Below are 24,767 nucleotides of genomic sequence, written 5' to 3' on the forward strand. Positions count from 1 at the left end.
AAAAAAAGTATGTTTGATTGGCTTGTTGCACTGCAAACATGATAGATATAGATTCAGGGGATTTTTTTTTCTCAATTCACAACAAAGTTTGTTTTGTTTTTTTGTTTTTTGTTGTTCAGCTGTGAGCAAACTAAGAAAGGAGGGGAAAAACCCAACATGTGCACAATAATTAGAGAGTTTTGTAAATTTTTCTTGTGCTGTTTGTTTTCATTTATCAGAGAATAAATATATTAGCCTCAGCAAATGTCAAACTAACTGAGCATGCGATTGATGTGCACTATATTTATCTACACAGTCATTTTCCTACTGATACTCTATATATTACTTATTGTAAAAAAAAATCTCTGGTAAAGAACAAAACAATATCTGATATCTGACAGAGTGCATTCATTTGATGTGAGTTTCACTGCTGCTCAAAACCTTTTAAAAGGTGAGCAACACAACTGAATTGAATGCATCCATGAAAAGAACTGTAAATTATTTTGAAGTGACTGTGTATAAATAACACCCTGCCTCTGTAGTGCAGGTATTAATTAATCCCCTGGCATACACACTTGCTACCACTGTTTGTGTGAGTGTCAAAAATGTCAAAACTACAGTGCCTAGCTGTGTCCAAAAAAATTGAAAAATGAAAGTATATACTTGTTTGTTTTGAAGGATTTGGTGTTTTAAAGTGGGAGCTAGTGGACTTTCAGCTGAGGCAAGATAAAGTGATGACACAGGCTGTATAGAAACTCTTGAGAGACAACATGGTGTTTCCTTTTTTATGGCCTACGTTTGCAATAACAAATTACAGAACATGAGGAAGGAAATTCATTTCTTAACTTTCTCCAACTTATTTTCCCTGGTGTGATATTTGAGTTCACCTATAGCACTATGCAAAAGTCTCAAGTCACCCCTAAATTCTTCATATTTTGCTGGGAAAACAGGAAATAAGTGTAATCATTTATTGAAACATGTGCAAACACAGAAAGAAATAAGAGGGTATAAGGCAAAAAACAGAGTCTGCTCCGTTCTAACAAGCTTGAAAGTCAGCATTTGATATCACCACCTTTATTCTTCAACACAGTCTGAACTTTCTTAGGTAATCCCACATTCCTTCACCAATGTGAGTCTGCGGTCCTGGGGAGGCCAATCCATGACTCATAGTGTTCCATTGTGTGTTTTTCAATTCAGTTCAGTTCAGTTCAGTTCAGTTCAGTTCAGTTCAGTTCAGTTCAGTTCAATTCAATTCAATTCAATTCAATTCAATTCAATATATATAGCGCCAAATTACAACAACTGTTGCCTCTAGGTGCTTTTTATTGTAAGGTATAGACCCGACAAAAATACAAAGAAAACAGAGAAAACCCCAACGACCATATGACCCCCTATGAGCAAGCACTTTTGTGACAGTGGGAAGAAAAACTTATTTTAACAGGAAGAAACCTCCAGTAGAACCAGGCTCAAGGAAGGGTGGCCATCTGCCAGGACACAACAGGACAAAGACATGTTGTGGAAGAGAGCCATAGATTAATAATAACTAATAATTAAATGCAGAGTGAGTGAAAAAGGTGGCTGAAGAAAAAACATGGGACTTCATCACTTTATAAGACCTATTGTTATTTATTCCCAGCACATTCCCTGTGTAATTTGGCATTCCTCAGTCTTTTCACCCTTTTTTATTCCTTAAGAATTACTTTTTCACAGTCACTCTTTCAGTGGGACCATTTTAGACGAGGCTGCAGTAAACAGTAGAAGGACAAACTGAAACCTTTTTCAGCTAAAGAAGTGGGAGTGAATTATGTTTTTTTTGCAACAGGCTGCTAGTCACACAGTGTCTAAAGATTTGATTTGTCTGTTACTGTATATGTAGACAGCTCACTTGAATGATTCGTACACTAGGTCAGCGTTAAGTGGCTTAACAAAAAAGAAATAAGGTCAGATACAAGGACTAGACTGAAAAAGAGTGAAAAGCACCCAATGTTTGAAAGACCTTTAGAGAGTCTAAAGAACTCTCGCTTAAAATAGCTTTAAAAAAAAAAGTCTGGCTCCTTGAAAGAAAAATTTAAAGGAGCAGTTTGAGACTTTTTCATAATACTGTGGCTTTAAGCACAACAAAACCACAACATTCAAAATACCAAAATTGTTTATGTAGCTTATGTTTAAGATTTATTATTTCTGACTGGGCTGCAAACAAGCTCTTCACTGCACACTAGGCTCTAACCTCTTTCAGTCTGCTGACAGCATAGTTTGTGTGGCTTTGTTGTTTGTGTGTGCACGTGACCATGTTTGTATATGTGTGTCTAAATTTATTTCATGTGTAGAGATTCCTTATTAGCCATTCATAAAGTAGTTGGACATCAGGGATGCATTAGTACCAGGTTCAGTCGGGTCAATGTCAGAATAATTGTTCAGTCTCACGTTGCAATACGCTTTTGATACTTGAGTGTCCTTTGCACATGTACCACTTTTGTGTCGTTCCTGAATGCAGGGATTACCTGCCAGTTCAGAGAATTAATATAGCATTTTGTAAAAGACACAGAGAGAATGTTTAACAGTTGATTCAGTGGTACATTAATCAGATGTACTCAGACGTAATGGTGCATCTTTTCACCTTTTCTCTGATACTATACTGAATAAGTCACTTTCAATAATCCGTTTTAAGTTATTCATGCTACTTGGTCACATATCAAAAAGTAATCTGACGATATCACTCACACCAATTGCAAATATTTAACTATGACCATATGCCCCCATCTTGCTTTGGGTTCTGGGTAATTGTCTGTGTGAGTCACAGGAATAAAGATCAATGGCAGTATTGATTTCAGGGTTCTGTGTTTGAGATACACAGTCTCCACTGTGCTCCATGAATTTCACATATTTCTTAACAATCTCCCTGTGAAGCAGGTGACTTGAATGAAGTTCAGCCCTTTGTTAAAAAAAGGTGTCATCATGCAAAAACCTCTATAAACTATTAATGACTTCCTCATCTGTGGAAACTATTGTTCTGCTCTGAACAACTCAGCAATTTATGCTGCCTGGCTTTCTCCTATATGTCCCAAACCCCCACACAGTTGACTCTGCCAAAGCCACAGACATTAATGCTGTGTTGTAATGTGCATACATCTCCAGCAGTTTCTTGCAGTTTTTCTCACTGTGGGTATTCTTCGCTCCTTCCTGAACTGGGAATGCACCCTGTCTTCCTGAGCAAGCATCAAAATAAAATGTGATGTCTCCATGCCGTAGAGATGGCAGTGTGAACTGCAGGCCTTGGGCATGTTCTGCATGCCAGTGATAAAAAAAACAAAAAAACATCTAGACACAATTCAAAAGTAGAGATCACCATATAATGAAGGTGGTGGAAAACAGGGAGGATCTAGCTGTTTTCCACTCATCCAGATGGGAAGTGACTTACTTCATATTACAGCTCTCACCCCCCGATGATCATCATTATGTCTCCATAATGGTGTACTGAAGAACTCCCTCCAACAGTAGGTGAAGATTGCCTTCAGATGAATGGACATTTTTATTTCTCAAAACAACCCAATTTCAATTTTCTTTTCTTCTGAGCATGTGGAAACATGTTCTTCATCTTCTTTTATACACCTCCCCACAACAAAATAAAGGTATGCTGAGGACTGGTTTTATTTTCCCCCGAATCTTTTGTTACTTGGTAACATAACATCCTGACTTTCTGGTCAGGATTTTTAGATTAATTTTGAATCACCTAGAAACACCGAGCGTGTCTTTAAAACCCTAATGTAGACAGATTTGAGACACTCAATTAAAAATGAAAAGAATAAAATGAACTGTTGCCTTGGATGAAAAATAAATGCATTCTAAATGTAAATAATTGCTAATCCCGTGGTCACAGCTACATGAGTGATACCAGTTTCCCTTATTTGCATTTGTTAGAAGCATCTGTTTAGATGGAATCCCACTATGCCATCTAATCCAGAGGCAGTCTGGCTTTAAGACATGTGATACACTCTTTACACTCAGCCAAGCTGTACGTGAACATTTGTCTCTTAGTGTTCGCTGAGGAGGGACTCAGCGAGCGCTGCTGTTCAGAGGCTGCCTCTCACTGGAAGGATGCAGACGGGGAAAGAAGAGATTCCACTACAGTTAATCAAGGAGCACTCTGCACGTGCCTATAAATGCGAAGGGGCAAATGAATTCAGTGTCACTGGGAGCAGCTCTTTAAGGGGAAGCAGTGATAATTCAAAGGTGGAATTGAAAGAGCTGTAAATCTATTTCCTGACTCTGGCTTGACGGTGATTCGTGAAACACCGGACTGTTGCTATCAAAGTGTGGAGCAGGGAGACAGAGTCAGCGGAGTTCCCTGCTTGAGCCAAATCCACAGTTATTGGATGGGATCAACATGAGCAGAATTATGGATGGATTTATGCCATTCTGTTGAGATATTTATACACTCATTTTTTGGGTTGCTCAGGTAAGGTAATCTTTTTTTCTTCTCTGAGTGAAACCTAATTTCTGTCGTTGTTAAGATGTTCAGGTTTTGTATCAGTCTTTGAAAAAAAAAGAATGGAAACTGTGAAATATGTATTCATAAAGAATAACTGGACTCTTTGACACAGCGTTGAGAAAATCTAAATACATTTGACCTTATTTTATGATACTGATTTTGCTTAAAATTGCACTGTCTGTTTAGCTAATTATCTATTTTATTCCAATTTAACATTTTATAAACCAATATCAATAAATAAAAAGACAGAAAAGACAACCCAGGACTACTAATGAGATGTTTTCTTACTTATGATTTGATAAAAGTTTTTTTTAGGGCTTGTCATTGAAATATATAAATTAGATTAAAATGTAAAACATAAAACATAATAAATAAATCCTGATATGAATGAATTTCAGGGAAAAAATGTTTTTCCAAAAATATTTTTTCATTTTCCATTTTGATATGACCAGATGCATTCCTCCCAGTTGTTCTATATTTTCCTTTTTTTTCTTATCTAAACAGCGTGGTGAGACATTACAAGCCTTTTGATTCCTATTACCACCACGTCACTGTCATATTACTGTGACAGATACAGAAAAGCCACGGCAGCCAGCTGCCTCCAAAATCTTATCTTTCTTTAAGTTTGATTTTGGTTTTGAGGCAGGAGCACAGCTCAGGAGTTGAAGGGAGTCAGCCTGTCAGGGGAAATCTCTGCTGCATGGGAAAAAGTCCCCAGGGATCACTCCACATTTGCAGTGTTGTGGCTCAGGGACAAGACAGGGCAAAGTAGGAAGATGAAATGGTGAAGAACTCATACTTATATAATCATGCTAATGATAAATTCTGATGACTAAAAATCTCCACTGAGGGGCGTTAAGGTCAAATTACCGACAAAAGTGCTTAAAAGAAAATTGAAATGTATTCATTTTTGCTCAAGACTCCAGACGTGTGCATGCAGAGGGGATGGGGCAGAAGTGGTGGTGAGGGAGAGTGAGGTCAGAGGTTGAGACATAATGCATTATGGGTTGATTCCAGCTCTACTGGTCCTCAGCAGATGTGTCCTGTCATGTCCTGGCTGCTCTGCCTGTGCCTCTGGGTCAGTGTGACTGCCATCCAGCTGTGTCAGGCCACTTTCTACGACACCATCCAACAGCATCCTGGGACAAGGCCTGGGCGGACCACAATTCATATGATTGGTGAGTCTTTTTGTGTTTTCTTTCTTATTTGACATGACACATACAGCATAGAAATGTCAACAAAAAATACATTCTGAATCATCTCCATTTATTTCCATTGACTCTTGAGCACTGCTACTATATGCTGGGTTTGGCTGCTTAAGTGCTTAATTAGATTCCTAAGAGAAAATATTAGCCCACTTTATTTCAGTCTTTATTTCATTAATATATTAGTGATTAACAAATTATTTAGCAGGCAGATTGCACAGGGGCTGACTTTCATTAAGATTTGCACCACATAGCTTGAGAACTTCTACTGAAGATCACACAGATAAACAATGAATGCCTTTGCTTTTTCCTTCTTCAGCTATTACGGTTGATATTCATGCTACACTGCTCCCCCTCAATTTGATCTGTGCGATTGTGTTGACTGTGAAATTGCACTGAATGGAATATGAGTGAAGCATTGCGGTCGAACTTTTGTTTTCATCAGGCGGACGTGAGCCCTGGTTATGGTAAATAATTATGATCTCCGAATTCAACAGAGAAGAGGAAGCTCAATACTGTCAGAACTTCAAAGGGAGAAGTAGCTGCATGAATGTGCAGGTCCTGAGTGTCTGTTATTTCCTCTATGCGCTGGTGCACCTCAAGCATATCAGCAAGAAGTCTTTTCAATAGTCTCAATATTGTGAGTCAGAAGACTTCCTGTTCCAACACCTCCATTTCATCACTCAGGTGTGTGCATGTGAATTGGAGACGAAGAAAAATATATAAAAGAAGAGGGAAAAACGCAGGCAAATGGGATATCTTCTAAAAGGTAGTCTCATATCAACAAAAGGAAATTGAATTAATATTTCAACTGTGCGTTCGGGTCCTTTTTTGGAGAAAAGAAACAATTTGAATCCTTCAGGTCCCCGTTTTACTAACAGGGTAAATGTCCTGTCATTCCATTTTTCCATAGACCTCACTTCCGCACAAATGAGATGCCAGTTTTATGAGAGGAGGATGGGATGCCTGTCTGGATTGATTCTGACACTCGAACATTTGTTCTGTGCTGTGGTGTGTGCCTGTTGGATTGGTGGGAGGATTGGGGTTGACGGGTCATGAATTGGTGGCAAGAAGGCCATTGGCTACAGACCACTGGGCCAATCATTAAAGGCAGCAAAATGCCACGAGTTCACGGTGACTGGTATTACCAGAGGAAATCAAGATTACAGAGGGTGAGAGATCAGTTGTGTCCTTGCCAATAGAAATTTAGATCTACCCGGACGTATATCAAATCATTCATGTGTAGTGGTTTTGGGATCAGCTAATTGTGGCCTGCTCTTTATATCTCTTAAACATATTGAAACTGTTGATGAATTATCGGCTTTAAATGAAATGCTGTTGTGTGAACAGGCATCTGAGAGATTTATTATCAGCACTGTGTCTCACACTCCAGATGTGTTTTCAATAATAATTTCTTTTTGATATTGTGGAAGCACCTGTTCTGTTCATCCACTGACATATTGGCAGCCTTATTGCAAAGAATGTGTGTCCAGAAGTCCATTAGCTAGATGACCCTTGACTAGGTGCCTGTGTGTGCTCAGTGAATCGAACAAGGTGGCCTGCTTTCCACCCTACAGCTCTACTTACAGATTGCTGCCTGCCACTCTCTCAGATATGCTTAGGGCTATTCTCCGCCTTCCTGGTACAGGCAGGGTTGCTCTCTGTGGTATGATTCATGAGGTGCTGTATTTATTTGGTGCAAAGAGCGTGAACAGTGCACAAAAGAGAACAGATTGTGTTTGTCTTGCATCCGTAAAGGCCTGGTCAGAGATGTTGCTTTTTATTTGGGGTTGTGTATTTCTTGACCCCGAACATATCCAGAGAAAACGACAGGAATCGCAGATGGACAATTTTTTTTGTCTGTTTTTTCTGTCTAAAACTCTGACCTGGTAAACAAACAACCAAACAAAAATATAACCCCCATAACTTGGCAATGATTTTAAAATGTAAGCTAAGATGCTAAAAATACATTTTTAAAAATCCTGTGCAGGTTTGACTATTTACACTTTTGCACCTCAGATGTTGTGTGATATTTGTTAAGGATCAAAATACATGCTTCAGTTCAAAGGGAACAAAGGTGTGTTGAATTTTTTGAGCAGCAGTCTACATTCAGGGGAAGAAATAGTGCCATTGGTGATGCAGTGCATCATGTGGAGGTGTTAGCAAAAACTACAACAAACAGTAGATAGTGGCTGCCTGAGGTGGCCTTGCTCTCTCGTGAACTTACTCCCACCAACATTTGGCTCGGCAGGGTCAAACTGTTCATAACTGAAAGGTCACTGAATCTCAATGCCGTGCAGATAATCTCTTATCTTGTGGTTACTGTAAAACATTTGGCTGTGAGTGAACATGCATACACAGAGAAGATATGCAAAGCAGCAGAACTGGGGATACAAGCAGAAGGAGCTCACTCGCATGTTAAAATCTGCTCATATTTAAGTCACGCATGCTACATGTTACACTCTTGCAAAGTTACCCTTCTTCCTCTTTAAGATGGCTCCTTCAAACATCGATGAAATTTCAGTGTTAAGCAGCTTAAATATCTTCTCGTCTAATATATGGAGTGAAACTATAGTTTCTCCTTTTTTTCCTAGAGTGAAAATACCACATGAATCCCTCATGTCTCCCATTCTGCAGCTTTAGTGGGGACTAGAGGATCAGGACTTTTTTCTGTGTGCCTCAACAAAAGAAACCACTCGCTGGCAAAGCTCACAATGAAACAAACATGAAAAATGGATTTTCGGCTGTCACAAACAAAGGTTGTATCCACTATGCACTGTTTTAGACACTGACAATTTAATAGCCTTATATAAGGCATCCTGGAGGCACATTATTTTGACATACATCTTCCTCCTCCCCTCCCCTAGACCTCCTCTCAACCACGCTCTCACTAGTGTCATCGCTGCTCTGCTGCAGTGCCAATGGGAAGTGGCGTGCAGCCTCAGCCCGAGGCTTCGCCACATCTGGAGCTCGGCAAACTCACTTTGTCCTGATGCTGTTACACATGTTACTGTTATACTGAAAGACCATCGGCCACTCTGTGAAACACCAGAAACTTCTTCTACCGCCTCCTAAAAAGATTTCCCGCTTTAATGGCTCTGCTGAAAGCTGAGGCAAAGCTTGTTCAGCCATCATATTTTAGAAAGTATTCATGTAATTTCCTTGGTTAGCCCTGAAAGAAAAATATATTCTTAAGTAAATGAATCTGAGGACAATCAGTGGCCTAATTATTACTGTATGCTCACAGCTACAAATAGGTTTTACATATTCTAGTATTTCCCATTTATTTCCTCTTTTAGCCTATGAATTATTCATAAGAGAGTACTCCTCTAAGCTTGTGGATATTTGTTTAAACAGCATGTTTAATTGAAGTCTTTCTGCCAATTCTGTGCAGGGCTATGGTTTGTGGTCACAACGCTTATATGCAAAATGAATTTCTGTGGCCCACAGCTTAATTAATTTGCCAGGCTTCTCTCTCTCTCTCTCTCTTTCTCTCCCATGACTTCACCGGCTATTTCTTATCGAAGCCAAATTTTCCCAAGTATTAATAACACAGGTGTTAATGGCTCACAAAGTTTATCCTCCTGATAAAGGCTGCAGTGTTAAATTTTCTCTTTCGGGCCTTTAGAGAACTGTAACAAATTGAAGTAGAAATTAAATGAACTTTTCTGAACATGATACTAATGAATAATGACCTTATTTTAAAAATGTCTTTCAGTTTCTTTACAAAAAACATTCTGCATGCCATCTACATTTTAAGAACTTATTGATGTATTTTAACACTGTGCATTATATTTGTTTATGTACATAACCTATTACAAATAGGCCACTGTAACAGCCTAATAGCACTCATTCATGAGTCAGAACAGTAATTGCAAATCTGTCACATCTTGAGGTCATTACATTGCTGGCAGCAGCCTGCTATTTTGCCGTGAACCTCATTATCTGAGAGGTAGCACTGTCAAAGTCATATCTCATTGATCATCAGACACGAATAAATATAATCCTCATCATCTGCGGTTACCGCAATGTCTTGCTTTTTTAGATCTGCTGCCATTAAAAACCTCCATCCCAACGTAAAAGTCTTTCATTCCCATCATCCCCTACTACATGTGACAGAAAAGTGACCTAAGTAAACTTATTCATCCTTATGTCTGCCTTAATTCATAATATCAGTGACCCAGAACGAGCCAAAACAAGAAAACACACTCTTGCATACCTCAAGACCCTCAAGGCACTCTAAAGTCTATTGGAGCATATACTGCATGTTTTAAGCAAAGTGGACATTATGTAAATATCCTTGAAGCCAAAGTATACCCTTTAAAATTTGATTTAAACATTTGAAGGCTATAGACTCCCTGATTCTAAGATTGATCACGGCGGGTTAAAATGGGAAAACAGCTGAGAATGAAAAGATGTATGATAAATGTGGTTTATGCTTTCTTTTTCCTTTAAGAAAAGCATGTCTGTAGACGTAAATTGTGACTTGCAATACAAAATACATCTGTAGTTTGTCTCTGTTTACCTACAATGATGCAGTTAATCAGAGAAATCCGCAGTGTCCAGTCATATCAACAGATTCTCAATAAAGAGGTGCTTCAATCTCATTTAGACTGTCACTAAAGATGACTGTGTGTACCCACGCTCATGTCTCCTCAAGGAAGCCCCTTTACTGTGTTATGGTCACACCTCCAAACTGACAACAGGCAGCTGAGAATTTTTGATGTGTTTAAAAAAGTAACATAAAATACAAGTATTAGAAATGCATCGTCTATAATATAGTCTATACACCTTATAGCATTCTTCTGTCCTTCAGAGTGCACCCCACTTTGGGAACCACTGCTCTAAAGTCTGTGTTTAGTGATGTAAAACAGAGTTCACCTAACAATTCAGTTCAATCCATCACTAAGAAACAAAATGCCAAATGCTTATGGCTTAAACTCCTACTTGAAAGCTTGCATGTAAATAGTTTTTGCACTAAGCCAAAGAAGCTCCTGAGGAACAAACAGAATGCATTGTTACTCCTAAAATTAGTACATTTATGCTAGAACTTTGCGCACACAAACTGTGGCCCGTGGCCAATTGCTTCTCTAAGACATTAGCGCTGCTTAGAAGGCCTACTGTTTAATAACTGCTTAGAATAGCAGAACACGTTTTGCCTCCGAATGACATTATTATTGGATTGTTTCAAACAAATTTGTCTCTGCTGGGTATAAGAAGCAGTGCATCCTCTTGGGGTCATCAGCTAGATTGTTAGACCCTGGATTTGTTTGTAGTTAGCAGCAGTTTTCTAAATATGTTGCTATGACAGCTGACATAGCTCAAGGATAGTTGACTCTGAAACCCCCGAATCCTGATAAAAGTGCTCAGTTTGCTTTAATCCAGAAATAGTCCAAAACAAAACTCGGCTTTTACAGACATCATCCTTTGTGTTGTGTGAAAACAGCAAACCGAATGAGTGTTTTTGCTAATAATAAACACGGTTCGGGAAAGTTATGGAGCCAGTTTATCTGTGTCTGAAAATAAATTAGTTGCTTCTTAAATGAGTTTATGCATACAATTAAAGTTTCACATCAATTAATGCATGATGATGATGTTGGGAGTAATTAGCGTCAAAGTTTTATTACACTAAATTGTACATCTGCTTTAGACCACAGCATGATTTTACAAATGTTTGAATGGAGTTGTTTCGTGGTGCTGGGTGACTTACAAAGATAAAGAAATGCATTTATTAGAGGGAATAATAAGCTTCCCATGAATAATATTTAAATTGCTTGGAAACAAAAACAACTAGCTTTAGATATTTTTTTCTTTTTTCCAGCTTTAGATATTTAAATAAGAAACTAAAAGAATAACTATCTGCTATCTCTAACCCTGGATACCCCAGAGTCACAGAATAGATAAGAGCTAGTGGCACCCTGGACACAAACATGCCCCCAGAACTCCCAAGGCCAAGATGCCCAAACTGAAAAAATAACATTACTGCATTTCATTTTGTATTCTATTTATATCTTGGTTTTTACTTTGTGCCTCTTCTTGTGTATGTTGGTTGTTGTTTTGCTTATTTTTGTGCTTCCTGTTAGTTGTTTAGCTTCTCTTTGTTTTCTTTTTCATATCTTGGTTTTGAATTTGCGGCTGTGAACCTGTATTCTCTGGAACCATTATTTTAATAAGATGATAAGAGGAAAGCGAGTACCACTTTGCAGCCACATAGATGGGCTCCGTGTTGTTTTTAGCCAAAAATGTCGCCCCCTTTTAGAGGCCCGTAAGCCCACTGAGTTACAGGATAATAGACTACAGTAAATGTTTTGCCAGGCACCGTGACAGCACTTCAAATTCCTCATTATTAATGACATGAAAAAATCAATTCAGCCTTTTTATCCTTTGTTCCTATGTCAGTGAATCAAAACAAGCCTTCACATTGGAAAGGATCCCACCATCACGGCACTTCACTGTAATTGCCGATGTCAGTGGTTGCACAAGTGTTCATGTGTGAGCACCCGTTCACTTTAATTCAACATTTCCCCCAGGAATCAAAAACTACCAGTGAATTAGTGATAGCTCCTGCCCCCAGAGATTGTAAACATTATATCAGAAAGTTCAGACCTTCGTGTCTCTTGTGTGCTGAGGATTGCTTGGGCGAATGCATTCCCTGCCAATGTAAAATTCTACCCTGGTGACTAGTTTTCCAGCTTAGCCACATTGTGGGTGTGTAGAGATGTAGACCTTGTCACAAAGCCTGGCTTTTTTTTTCTCTTTGCAAAGGATTTTGAGGTGTGGCAGACCTCAGGCTCGTCTTGCTCCTTAGATGATTTTGTCACTTCACTGTTGGCCAGCTGCTGTGGAATTTGGATGCTGGGGATTTTATGATCGAGTTGAAAAAAAAAATCTCGCTAAAATTGGGACTGCAGATTCAGAGTCTCTTTCAACTAACACCCCTGTGGTACCCAAACAGCAGAAGAAATATTACTTCTATTAATTCATGCTCTGTATTTGTAGTGTTAAAAATGGGACCTCATTTCCACATTTTTGATTTTTTCAATGAAGGAAATACTTCTTGCAGACTGGGAATTATGCTTGAGAGATCATTTCACATGGCATTGCCTTTGTGGTAGCCTATTTTAAATGCTTGGCAGGAATATGAAATTCATTATCATTACTTAGACCTCATTAAACTGAAAAGAAGCATCTCAACTTGCTAATTGGTTCCAAGGGGGAGGGTAGTATTAGGAATAAGCAAAGTAATTAATATTGGGTTTATCAGGCTCTCATGCAGATTTTATTTTATTTTTTTTTCTGCTCCTAATATCTCCTTGGTGTGCCATAAGTCTTCTGGCATATTTACACCACAGATCCAATTACCTTTCCTGCAGAGACTGGATAATGCATGTGTGAAAATGGGGGACGAAAGTGGGGATATTATGTTTTTGTCAAATATAAAGAACATGACGGAGAGACTAAATGAGACATTTCAAGTCATGCATCACCAGAAGAAATTAAATTACAATAAAAAGACAGTGCTTTTTAAGGGTCTACATTAAAATCTGGTCCAGTATCGAGCAAATTAACAAGAACTTTATGAGGCAGTCAGTGAAGTGAACACATCTACAATGTCTAATTTAAAGCATGTTATGCATGCATTTAAAATGTTTCAATATACAAAACAAATGTCCTATATCATCCTTAATGGCAGGAAGATGTGTTTAAAATGTTGATCCTTTGGCACGGGCTGCCAGCAAAGATAACATCTGCCATATTTCTCCCCTTATCGGCACTCCTACATAATAATCGCCACTGTCTCTTGAGAGAACAGTCAGGAAAGGTCATTTAATCTTTGCATTACGCATGTTACACAGTTTACATGCTGCTACCACATCGGCACCCAGGGTGGATTGTCTGGTTGGCAGTGAGAGGGCCAGCAGTCACATCAGAGGCGAACAGCCGTTCTCTAAAGGCTCTCTGCTTTGGCTCTATCTCTCCTTCCTTTTCTTCTTGCTGAATGCAACTCTTTCATCTGAGCAAGCGATCTAAAAATATGAAATACCAGTTCTGGACATTTGCGAGTTAGAGAAAAAAAAAGCTAGATAGAAGGACAGGAACAGCTTGACATTTAAAAATGAATGACATCACACTGACAGAAGACAAATTTTTACAGTGCATTTTTTGCTATGCGCTCCTTCTCCGAGAACTCTGCAGTAATCGTGTGCAACAACAGCATAGCCTGTTTTATGTGTGTTTAATGGACATGAAAGCTGCTGTGTGATTGCTGTACTTTGCTGTCATGCTCAACATGCCACACCATAAAAAACACATAACCACTGGCCTTTTTCATGTGTGGGACCAACTCACTGAAGAGTCAAAATAGCGCGGAATATCCTTGATCAGGAACACGGTGTCGCCAGTGTCCCGGTCCCGTCTTGTATGTACAACATGAGACGACAGACTTTGAGGCTCAGATGCAAATGAGAAACCCATTCTCCACTACTCACTGCTTCTTTTGTTACATGCAGTTTTCATGCATCTTAAAACAAAAGCACGCTCTGCACTGTGAGTAGTCATTTGGCATTTCAATAAAGTATCACCCATGTTTGGCCCACTGCACAAGACCAATCTAACGGCCTTCTTGCGTGACATGCTGTCAAAACCACCGGGCATATTTCATGAATATCTGTACTTTTATTTGTCATGGACAGTGCCTTTTCAGAGTAGAAAATGGTAGTGTTGATACCCCCTTTCTATCAAGCACATGCGCACACGTTTGTAAACTTACAACATGCAAGTGTTTTAAAGAAGAAAAAAAAGATCAACCTAAATATGCGTTGATAGCAATTAATACCTAAAGCTGTCGAGAAATTCTGTTAATTCTTTAAACATTTCCAATTCTCAAATTTACTCGAGCGTTGTTTGAAATCTCATTTAGACTGCAACAACTCCTCTGCATTTTCTCCAGACTCAAAACAAATTTGTCTCGGAGTGTATCGAGCAATATGTCACTCACTTTCACCCCAGCATTTATGTCTAGAATAACAACAGTACTGCAGGGATTTCAGATGTTTTTGCAGAAGGCAGGGAAAAAAATAGACACTCAATTTGACACCATGCAGTCACATGTTTTGTGCCTCTCACTGTCTTCCATCTGCATTAATTTGACATTCTCTAATCTGGCGCTCCCATTTCCTGTCAGCAACAGAACTGCTGTACCCTGCTGGCTTCGATGTCTACAGAGAGCATGGACAAAGAAAGTGAAGCCTATTAAGGGTCACCTTGGATGCATTTCCCATTAATAGGTGACAGGCATGGTGCTCTAAAACATGGACTTCTGTGGTTGGGAAATCAGGGCCTGCTGTCTCTGATAAATGACTTTGGAGCTACAAAATAATTAACCACAGGAACTATGGACTTTCCAGGGACTTCCATGTGACATGGACTCAGCTCTGAGCTTGTTTGGAGTTATTCAGATGTCACACAGTTATCAAGATATATTGTCACATGGCACTTGTGCACTGTGCAAGCATACACTTTCAGAACAGGGTGTACACAGAGTGCCACCGGATGCCAGTCAATGGAATCCAAAGCCCAGGAGACAAACTGGTTATCTGCTAAATTGAGTCCCTTAGGCTTTCCATTTGGTTTGTATATGGAGTGTAACAGTGACTACTTTCAGTGCTTTCCTTTCGGTTATATTCACTGTTCATTAAATCGTGGTGTTCAGACTCCCTATATGAATTACACATATAACATTTTTCATGTATACACAGTTCTGAATGCCTGAAACAGATGGCAGAGGAGTGTTGTCATTCAGAGGGTATACTTGCTATCAGTGTCTCCAGAGACAACCCCACAGTCTGGGCTCATTACAGTAGACAGCGAGCCATTGCATACTTATTGCATAGTGACATTTCTATTGAGATAAACTGACCATTTTCCTCTGCGCAATAGCTGTTTCATCACGTCTGAAGAACCATTTACTGGTCCCACATGAACCCTGCTCACATTCATTAGGCAGGCAGGACCGCAGATCCACAGAAATTCCGAATTGGTGCTATGCGTTCATGTCACGCATGATTTGACAGCATTTGCCTTCAACCAGGCTTGCTGTCCATAACTCATCGAATTTCGATGCAGTGTTGTTGGCTTCCAGCGTGACTCATTGCGCCGGAGAGCATTGACTGAACGACACTTGCTGTCCATTGAGCAGATGAGACGCTGCGGATCCCAGGTGTTGTCATTTGTGTAGATAATAGCATTACGTTTAAGTGTTTTGACAATTTTCCATGTGGTAAACTTGTTCTGCACAGAACCCTCTGTGAGGAGTTGTTTAGTGCTAGAAAAATGTTTTGTTTTCTGCTTTTTGAGTTTCACAAAATCAGTATTACATTGATTTTACATTAGCTATCAACACGCTGTTACATCTTGATTTGCAGACATAAAACAAGCTTTAGATGCTTCGAAAATCATGGAGTTCAGATGAGTCCAGAACGAATCGTCCTCAACCTTTTCTGCTTTCTCCTCTTTTAGGAGTTTTTTGGTATCATTTTTCTGACGTTGAGAAGCTCTAAAGTTGGGTGAGACAGGAAAGTGTTGATAATATTTTACTTCTGCTGCGTATGAGGATATTATAAGAACACATCAGATAGACCTATTGTATATTATTGCTGGCTATAGGGTATGCTATTAATTTTTGACCTTGGAAACCAGTATGTTGCTTTTGGGGCGAAAAAGACATAAATATTTCTTCCAACACTGCATCTACAATTCAGTTATTTTTCTACAAGCATTTCTGTATAGTACTTAAGGTAATGATCTCGCCATTAGATCCATTTGTAGCTCTCCTGGACCCTTTGATCATATTTTATGGCTTGTAGATGTTAAACTAAATGTGAAAATGTATAAAGTCATAGGGAAGAAGCTCTAAAAGTGCTTTGAATATCAAGTGATAGACTGATAAAAGTGTAACACAAACACAACCAATAAAGCAGTAAGACAACAGAAGACAGGTCCTTTAGCTGCACTGAAGGCACAAAGTTGTACAGTATGACTAGTACTTTTAATATGAAATTAAAAAAAAAAATAGCTGATAAGAATTTAAAAGTTATTTCTGCTGATAAAACAGCTCTGATCTAATGTAGTCTAAAGCTTAGCAGCGCTCTCATTTTTTAGGCATACAGCAGCTAATGAAAGATGTAAATTGATTTCTGGCAAATATAGGATCAAATCAGACTCTTAAAAGGATGAAAAAGTAAAATCTTAGCTTATGCTGCATAGATTTTGCTCTCTTGAGTAAATGTAGTTATTCTTAAATACAGTCCAGTATTAATGTAAACATTTATCTCATATGCTCGAAGAAAATTGGTGTGATTCCGTATGTTTTTTTTTAAATTTCAATGCTTAATTTGGTAAATACTTCAGTATCATTGATGTCCTGTTCATCGTTAATCATTTACATTGTATCTGTAACTGTAGAATTAGAAAATGTCAAACACAATCAAAAGCATGTTCATTGTTCCAAGGATTTATTTCTCATAACAGATCAACAAAGGTCAGCATATGCAATAAATCACCATAAGAAACCAAACAACGCCAGGAACAGATCTTCCCAGGCAACACTAGAGAAATCTTACCACAATATAGCAGAATTCTTTTTTCCCCAGCTCTTCCGAGCCTGAAAATGAGTTGTGCCCTGTTGAGTGCAGGTTATACAGGTTTTCTGGCCCAGAGTAATGAAGAGGCAGGAGCAGGGAGCATGGCAGCAAAATCAGGGCAGCTCCAGTTGAGACCCTTTTTCTTTGTGACCTCTGACCTGATGAATGACAATTTCTGTGTGACCCTTGTTCCCTGTCAATCAAAATGTTTTTGTAGAGGCAATACAACCATGAGCACGCACACACACTGGCAGACGCACACACTGTCAAAAGCCATTTGTCATTTGGAAGACTGATAATAGGAGAAATGGAAATACAGAAAACAATTATACCCTTGCATGACTCCAGCCCTTACCTGAAGAGAGCATTCATATCCAGCCATGTTATCCTTCGTTTCCTTCTGCAATATTTATCATGCAATGATGGGGTCTTGGAGCATGCAGCGTGTTGTACTTGCAGGCTGAAACCACGGGTGAACTTGAAGAGCGTTCATCAGTGTAAGCTTAGCTTTTGTTTAAAGGTACCCAGTACACCTGCCAGCTGGAAATACCACACTGATTTGCATTTTTATTCGATTTTAATGTATTCTTCGGAGGTGATGATTTCCAAAAATAGAGTATCCTTATTCTTTGCTGTGCTTGGTAGCAACAAGCAATGCAAGTTAATTCTGTTGAATAGTGTTTTTAATAGATCAAAGAAGAAATCTGGGGCTGTCTTATGCAATTAAGGAGATGCATTAAGAAGAACAAACCCCTGTGGGCTGTTGTTTTCAAATGATGCCCCACTGCTTCCACTGGTACATCACGATTAACGTTGTGCAGACATGCCCTTTTGTTGAGTGCATCAGGCAGCAGGCAATATTCGCTCAGACTGGCTACAGAATTTGGATATTTTTCAGTTAAACCAAAGGCTGTTTATGTTTTCTGAAATATACAACCTGGAGTTATGATAACCCAAAGAAGCTCAACAGACTTGGCAAGAAGCGAGAAAATGACAAACTTTTTTTAATTCTATCCTTCCCATGGTCTGAAATTTGACTATTCATTTTGTCCCTTAATCGGAAGCTAGAGCAGATTCACAACCAGGGATTGTAATTATGCTGAATATCAACCCGGGAGAAATACTGAATCCTGAATCAATTTCAATTAAGTTTAAACCAATCTGACTTTTTGAAACTTAGAAAAGATAATGATGACTCTTAATGCAATGAGGTAAACATTAGAGAATCACAGTGAGAAGTTCAATGATCTACTTTTACCCAGTAGGTCACCTGGGTCCGTGTTGGTTAATCCCCCCGGAACTTAGATGATGACTCACAAGATTTATCTTATTCCTTTTTTTTTTTAAATTTAAGCTGCCTTATGAATGAATTTGGTTTCCACTTAAAAACTGAATCCCTACAATCACATTTTTTCTTCCTTTATTTAGAAGTGATCCAAAATTATCATGCGACCTCTTCATATTTCAGTTTCAGAGCTCAGTGTGAGCACCATGTCGCCCCGATTTGGCGTTTTAAGGTATTATAATGCAATTAAATATAGGAAAAGGAATTTTAAAGTTAGAGTGCAATAGTGATCAATAGATTGAGAATGTGCACACGTGCTGACAATAGGTAGTGCTTTGCTGTACTGTGAGTAGAGTGGTAACCATATTTATTACACAGATTTATTTTACTCTTAAAAAAGTACCCAGGTAGATATATTTCTTAGCATTTTGTTCCCTTTATGACTGCATGAGAGGAAGACAGGAAATATAGACAGGAAATGCCAGAAGAAAGAAGGGTTTATGGCATGCAACAACAGTCAGATGGTAGTCAAACTGTAGAATGAACCATGTCCTCATTGTTTGCTTTAATTAGTGAGAAAAGATATCCCTTCACCAGTTCAGTGTACCATTTCTTGCACGTTGAGCCTAGAACAAGCAAATATTTGTTATTTTCTCTTGATAAACAAATGAAACAGTTGGTTGAGTATTACTTAATTGTATGCTGTTTTTTTAACAACAACTTAGTAAATATTCAATCACTGATTATATGCAATAGCAAAAGTTTCAAAGAAAGGTGAAAGAAAGGTCTTTGAATCATCTCACAACTAACACAACCACATCTTTTTTTGATTACTTTATGGTTAGTTTCATTAGTTTCATTGCAGTGATTTGTCCGATGACCAAACAACATCAGGTTTTCTGCTAAGATGGTGTCCAAGGCTTCGAAGAAACTACTAGGAATCAAGAGGACCTCACTAACCAAAATATTCAAATGCAGTGAAGCAATATATGCAAATCTAGCCATGACACATTTCACAAACCCACAGCTCATTGTCAAACATTACTTCAAATCACTTTGCTGGCAGTGTACCAGATACTTTTCCCCTCTCACTGCTCTTTCTCTCTGCAACCTCCTTGATCTTGTGTCATGTTGACGGGTGTAATTGTCAGATGGTCCTTTGCTGCACAGCTCTCATATGTTGGAGAGTCTGAGCGCAGTGGGTGGGAGAGGCCAGAGGCCGAGGTGGGTCATGTCCGTTTCGTCCAGTTCTAACATCCCTCAGGGCAAAGCCAGTAGTTTGGCGATAATTGCATGGTGGATGCAGTGTTCATATTCATGATAACCCTGAAGCAGGCCTCTCCTCCTGCTAATAGTGTCTTTTTTCTGCCCGCTCTCACACATCTCTTCATCGTCATTTCACATTCGCCAAGCTGCAGGGGCTTCGCTTGTTCAAAGACTGTAAAGCACAGGAATGATTATTCTGGTTTACGGCAAACTTCTGTGATGTTTTACTGTTATTTTGCTGCATAAAAACAAACAATTCATGAATATGGACATTGTAGATTAAACACAAGATACATCATTTTTAAGTACCTTAAGGGACATTTTTAAAGCATTCAAAATCATGAGCAGAAACATAAATATGACAGTTGTTGTTGGAAGCCCTGTTCAGATATTCTACTCAACAAAAAGTGCCAATACTACAATGTTACCACAGTTATAGGGAAAATAAGGGGGCTCAATTATGACACAGAACAGATAGATAGATAGATAGATAGATAGATAGATAGATAGATAGATAGATAGATAGATAGATAGATAGATAGATAGATAGATAGATAGATAGATAGATAGATAGATAGATAGATAGATTTCTTTCACAGCAGAAACTGCTCCCCAAAATACTTTGTGCTTGAAAACACAGCTGTTGATTAAAAACCCAATAATTGTCTCTTTGATTAATCAAGCGACAATCACCAGTTAAATGTAGGTGAGCAGAAATATTTCCTTCCAAACAGCAAGATTAGTGTAAACTACTCAAGTAACCTCATAATTGTTAACACAGAGCTCAACTAAATTAGTAACTTTCCAGCAGTGAATCCACAAATGTCCACAAATGAGTTAAATGTTTAGAAAGCAAATGCAGCTCAACTTAATGGCTAAATGTAGCCCTTTTTTTTTCTTTCTTTCTTATCAGAAGGGGGCACATGTGAGGTAATTGCTGCTCACAGATGCTGTAATAAGAATCGTATTGAGGAGCGGTCACAGACGGTCAAGTGTTCCTGTCTGCCAGGGAAGGTAGCTGGAACCACTAGAAACAGGCCTTCATGTGTTGACGGTGAGTATTTTTATAACCAAAGAAGAAGAAAGAATATCAGGTTAATCTACTATATCGGCTTTACTAATTCTGTCCTATGATTCCATGGTATTTATTCTGTGTGTGACTGCTTTGCAAGAATAGGATGCTTCCCCCTACCGCTAATTCTACCAAGCATGTTCTGTTTTACATACAAAATATGTTTTATAAAGATACAGAGATTTGTGCAAATCTCTCAAAAGGCTGAAGTCACCCGTGCAATGCTTTGTCCCAAATAAGATTAACATTACCTGTGATAATGCCACATACAAATTGTGTTGCTGACAGACAGCAGAAGGTTTCTGCAGGGGTAAGCTTTACTCCGACACAAGACAGTCAAATACATCTGCCAAATGTAGCGCACCTCAGGGAAGAGTGCAGAAATAAAAAATAGAATAAGGCAAAGAGACACAGACAAAATAGGCGTTGATTAAATATGCACCTTGTGGATATTTCATGAAGGTTTTACACATGCTTTGACAAATGTCTCCTACACAAGCTCAATGCTTTGTAAGAAATGAATTTGGTGTCGGGGTCTGACACAACTAAAACACATATTGGCTTTAGGAAACCTCTCACCTGCAGCTTGTATCTTAAATCCTTTTTGCAAATATTACTGCAATATCTGAGCAGACTGAGGGATATTTGAGTGCTCTCCATGTCAGCTCTGACACATTCTTTTCCTCTGTCACACATTGCAAACCATTTACTGTCTACTTACCCTGTATTTAAGGCAATTTTCTCTTCTGATGGCAGGGATATGGTGTGCATTAAAGTCAAGTCCCAGTCACACCTACCAATCCCTACACTCAATGAAAAGCCTGAGTTCCAGCCTCTGTATTAATGTATAACTGCATCTAATAAAGAGGCCACATTTTAATGGATATACAATGTAAAGCAATAGTTTTTCACCAAAATGGGTTGTCCAAAGCATATAGAGCTATCAAAAACAGCCACATTACTTACTGATAGCTTTGACGTAACATATAGATAATTAGAATTATAGAACATATAGATAACTTCACCTTAAATCTCCTAACCACCAAAGCTGTGCTTTCAGGCTTTTTCAGTTTGGGGCTTTTTTCTTGCCTACTATGTTATTTCTCTTGTCTTTGTTGCCTGTAGCATCCATAGTAATTGGGAAGTGGTGGTGTGAGATGGAGCCTTGCCTGGAGGGGGAGGAATGTAAGACGCTCCCTGACAACTCAGGCTGGATGTGTTATGCGGGGAACAAGATCAAAACCACAAGGGTAAGATAACCTCTCTTGACCGCAGGATTCGTGATATTATAGCAGAAATGTGGAAGAAAAGTGTAGCATTCAGTGACTCGGTCTGTGGCATCAGCAAAACAGTGAACTTTGCAGGATTCGTTTTCAGTGCAAATTGACTTGTTAACAACTGAGTCTAACCTCTTAATTTCTTCCTTATTTTTCTTGTCAGAACACTCAGCCATACACAACATCAACATATTAGCATTTTGCAGAAGGGATGCAAGTGAAGACCTCAGGTGCAGAGGATAATTTGCAGGTCAGCTTACTGGGAAACTGGATTACTAATTAATTTCTCCCAACTGTTCCAACTTCTGAACTGAGCAAAGAGCAAAACACAGACTTTATTCTCTCTTCTGTGCTATTAACTCTTAGCATACAGTCCTCTAAATGTGTCTTTCTTTCTCATTTCAGCGCTGTCGTAGGACCAATTAACGCAAGAGACAATGAACCTATTGTTGCTTGAAGAAATGCAGACACTTCTCAAATTAAAGTGTAAAAAGATGTAGAATACATAAAACACATTCTGCTCAAGGCTTCTGCTCAAAGCCGCCTGCAGGAAACTTCATCATAACCTTGTAATGAATACATTTTCCCCATTTTTTTTCCAACTCTGAGACAGAACGAGACTGTCTGTGCATTTGGATTAATATCTGGAGAGAATCTGACGTCCCTCCGTAGACATCAGTAAGACAGATGTGTACTACGAAGCACCAAACAGGAGAGGAATATATCAAAGGACATGGGATGAGCAAGTGCAGAAGCTGACAGCCCTCAGGATTTTCTTTACTCCTTTTAATATTAGAGGAAAAACATTGTACATAATTTGTTTGTCCTTCAATGTGTACATGAACTATTTATGGTGGTGGTGAACCTTCCCCCCTTCTAATCCACAAAAGAGCCAAAGTCTGATGAGTTCACGAATAATATGTTAGGATGAAACAAATGCATTATGAGGAAGATGTTTTACAAATACTGCTTGTGTGTCTTGATACATTTTGCCATTTGTTTGTGTGGTACGTGTATGCCTTTGATAATCTCTTAAATTGCTTTACCAATTAAATTTGGTGACATGTCAGCTACCCTAAAACCTGTTGATTCACCAAAACATGTGAAACCAGTTAAACCATTTCCAAAACTTGAAATGCCTTATTTGTGTTGGATGATTCAAATGGTAATACTGTACATGTGAAGCCATCTATTGATATGTGCTGAAGTTTCATTAAAGTCAGTGTTCCTGTTACTCATGCGAGTGCATCTTTGCCACTCAGTAAAACATGAACACAAAGCCCCCCAAAAATGATATTTTAGATTCAGTGCACCTCACACTTCCTGAGGAAATGATCACTTCTGCACTGCTATGTGCATCGCAAATAAACATCCACAAGTCGACTGAGAAATCGCGAGGGGGGCGGGGGGGGGGGGGGGATGACACTTAGAACTCGCCTCCCCTTGTTTTCTCTGATATCAAAGCAATGTAGTTACAGCTGTGTGCATATTCTTTGGTCAACTTTAAAAAGAAACTCCTAATAGCCCATTGAGCTCCAGCTGTAACCCACACACTGACTTATATAAAAGATGGATGTAACCCACAGGTTGGAAAAGTGAAGCCAATAGGGCATTCGCTCTTATGGCCAGCAGGGGGCAGCTCCTCCAACTGCAAAAGAAAGAAACAAAAAGAAATCGTGCTTGTGTATAAGGCTAGAAGAAATGAGTCTGGGAGAAATTAACTGCATTTCCAATTTAATTTATGGCCTCAGTAACCGCTTAGCTGATGGGTTTATGGCCTCTATCACTAGTTTATGTCTTATTTAATATAGTGTGATTTGATTTCGTAAACTGCACACAAACGTAAAGTAAAGCAGGGTGTCATTTAGGGAATGGAAAGACGTAAGCACACTTCAGTTTCTTCTCTTCTGAGTAGAAAAAAGCTAATTAGGCAATAAGCATAATGCTTATCTCAAGTCTTTAAACTTTAAACTTCTGAGTGATAATCACAACACCTACATCCATCTTTTATATACAGTCTCTGAGCCTACAGTGTAACTAACTCTACAGCAACATTATACTGCTATATTCTCCAAAGTGCAATTCAAACACTAGTCTTGAGGTTCATTTGTTTCAAACTCGCTTGCGCATTTGTGGATTTAAAAATTCAGGTTTTGCTTTCTTTTAATAAGTTTCCAGATTGCTATGTTTTTAGATCTCAAATGATTTTAAGTTTTTTTGGTTACAACAACAGAAGTTTTTTTTAATTCTAATAAAATGTATGTTAGATTGTGTTAGCATATGGACAGGCATTGACAAAGACACATTGGGAGTCACGGTGACCTTTCGGGGACACTGACATTCTTTTCAGTGTTTAGTTTTTTGGAGGTGCTGCTTAGCAGAGCTTCTTACTTTTGAATAAAGACAGGTTCGTTTTCATTTCTTTTTAAAGTTAAGCAGCATGTCCTGTGTTGCTATTTGGGATTATCATGATCCCTATTTGCTTGGTAGGTCCTCCTCCCATAGCCCATGAATATTTTAGTTATTTAAGGTTTATGGATATCTAAAAGAAT

General features: G+C 38.7%; 1 protein-coding gene across 2 annotated transcripts; it reads left to right on the forward strand.

Moving 5' to 3' along the window:
- The first annotated feature begins 3,952 nt into the window (after window positions 1-3,952).
- LOC146494447 (chemokine-like protein TAFA-1) lies at window positions 3,953-23,449 on the forward strand. Of its 2 annotated transcripts, none has more exons than XM_085146417.1 (6): window positions 3,953-4,435; window positions 5,486-5,646; window positions 20,780-20,920; window positions 22,064-22,188; window positions 22,379-22,465; window positions 22,621-23,449. In XM_085146417.1, the coding sequence occupies exons 1-5, from the start codon at window positions 4,380-4,382 to the stop codon at window positions 22,409-22,411; spliced, it is 516 nt and encodes a 171-aa protein (XP_085002543.1). In that variant the 5' UTR covers window positions 3,953-4,379; the 3' UTR covers window positions 22,412-22,465; window positions 22,621-23,449. The 2 variants fall into 2 exon arrangements, with proteins under 2 accessions (XP_085002543.1, XP_085002544.1); XM_085146418.1 differs by having other exon boundaries at window positions 3,959-4,435; window positions 5,505-5,646.
- The last annotated feature ends 1,318 nt before the right edge of the window (window positions 23,450-24,767 follow it).

The sequence above is a fragment of the Neolamprologus multifasciatus genome, chromosome 20 (genome assembly GCF_963576455.1).
Source record: "Neolamprologus multifasciatus chromosome 20, fNeoMul1.2, whole genome shotgun sequence".
NCBI lineage: Eukaryota > Metazoa > Chordata > Actinopteri > Cichliformes > Cichlidae > Neolamprologus > Neolamprologus multifasciatus.

What these genes read in the sequence shown, in the direction of transcription:
- LOC146494447 (XM_085146417.1), top strand. Translation starts at nt 4,380, where the DNA reads ATGGATTTATGCCATTCTGTTGAGATATTTATACACTCATTTTTTGGG. An exon ending in TCATTTTTTGGGTTGCTCAG is followed by an intron (nt 4,436 to 5,485) that starts GTAAGGTAATCT and finishes GGTTGATTCCAG; the next exon opens with CTCTACTGGTCCTCAGCAGA. An exon ending in CAGGCCTTCATGTGTTGACG is followed by an intron (nt 20,921 to 22,063) that starts GTGAGTATTTTT and finishes TGTTGCCTGTAG; the next exon opens with CATCCATAGTAATTGGGAAG.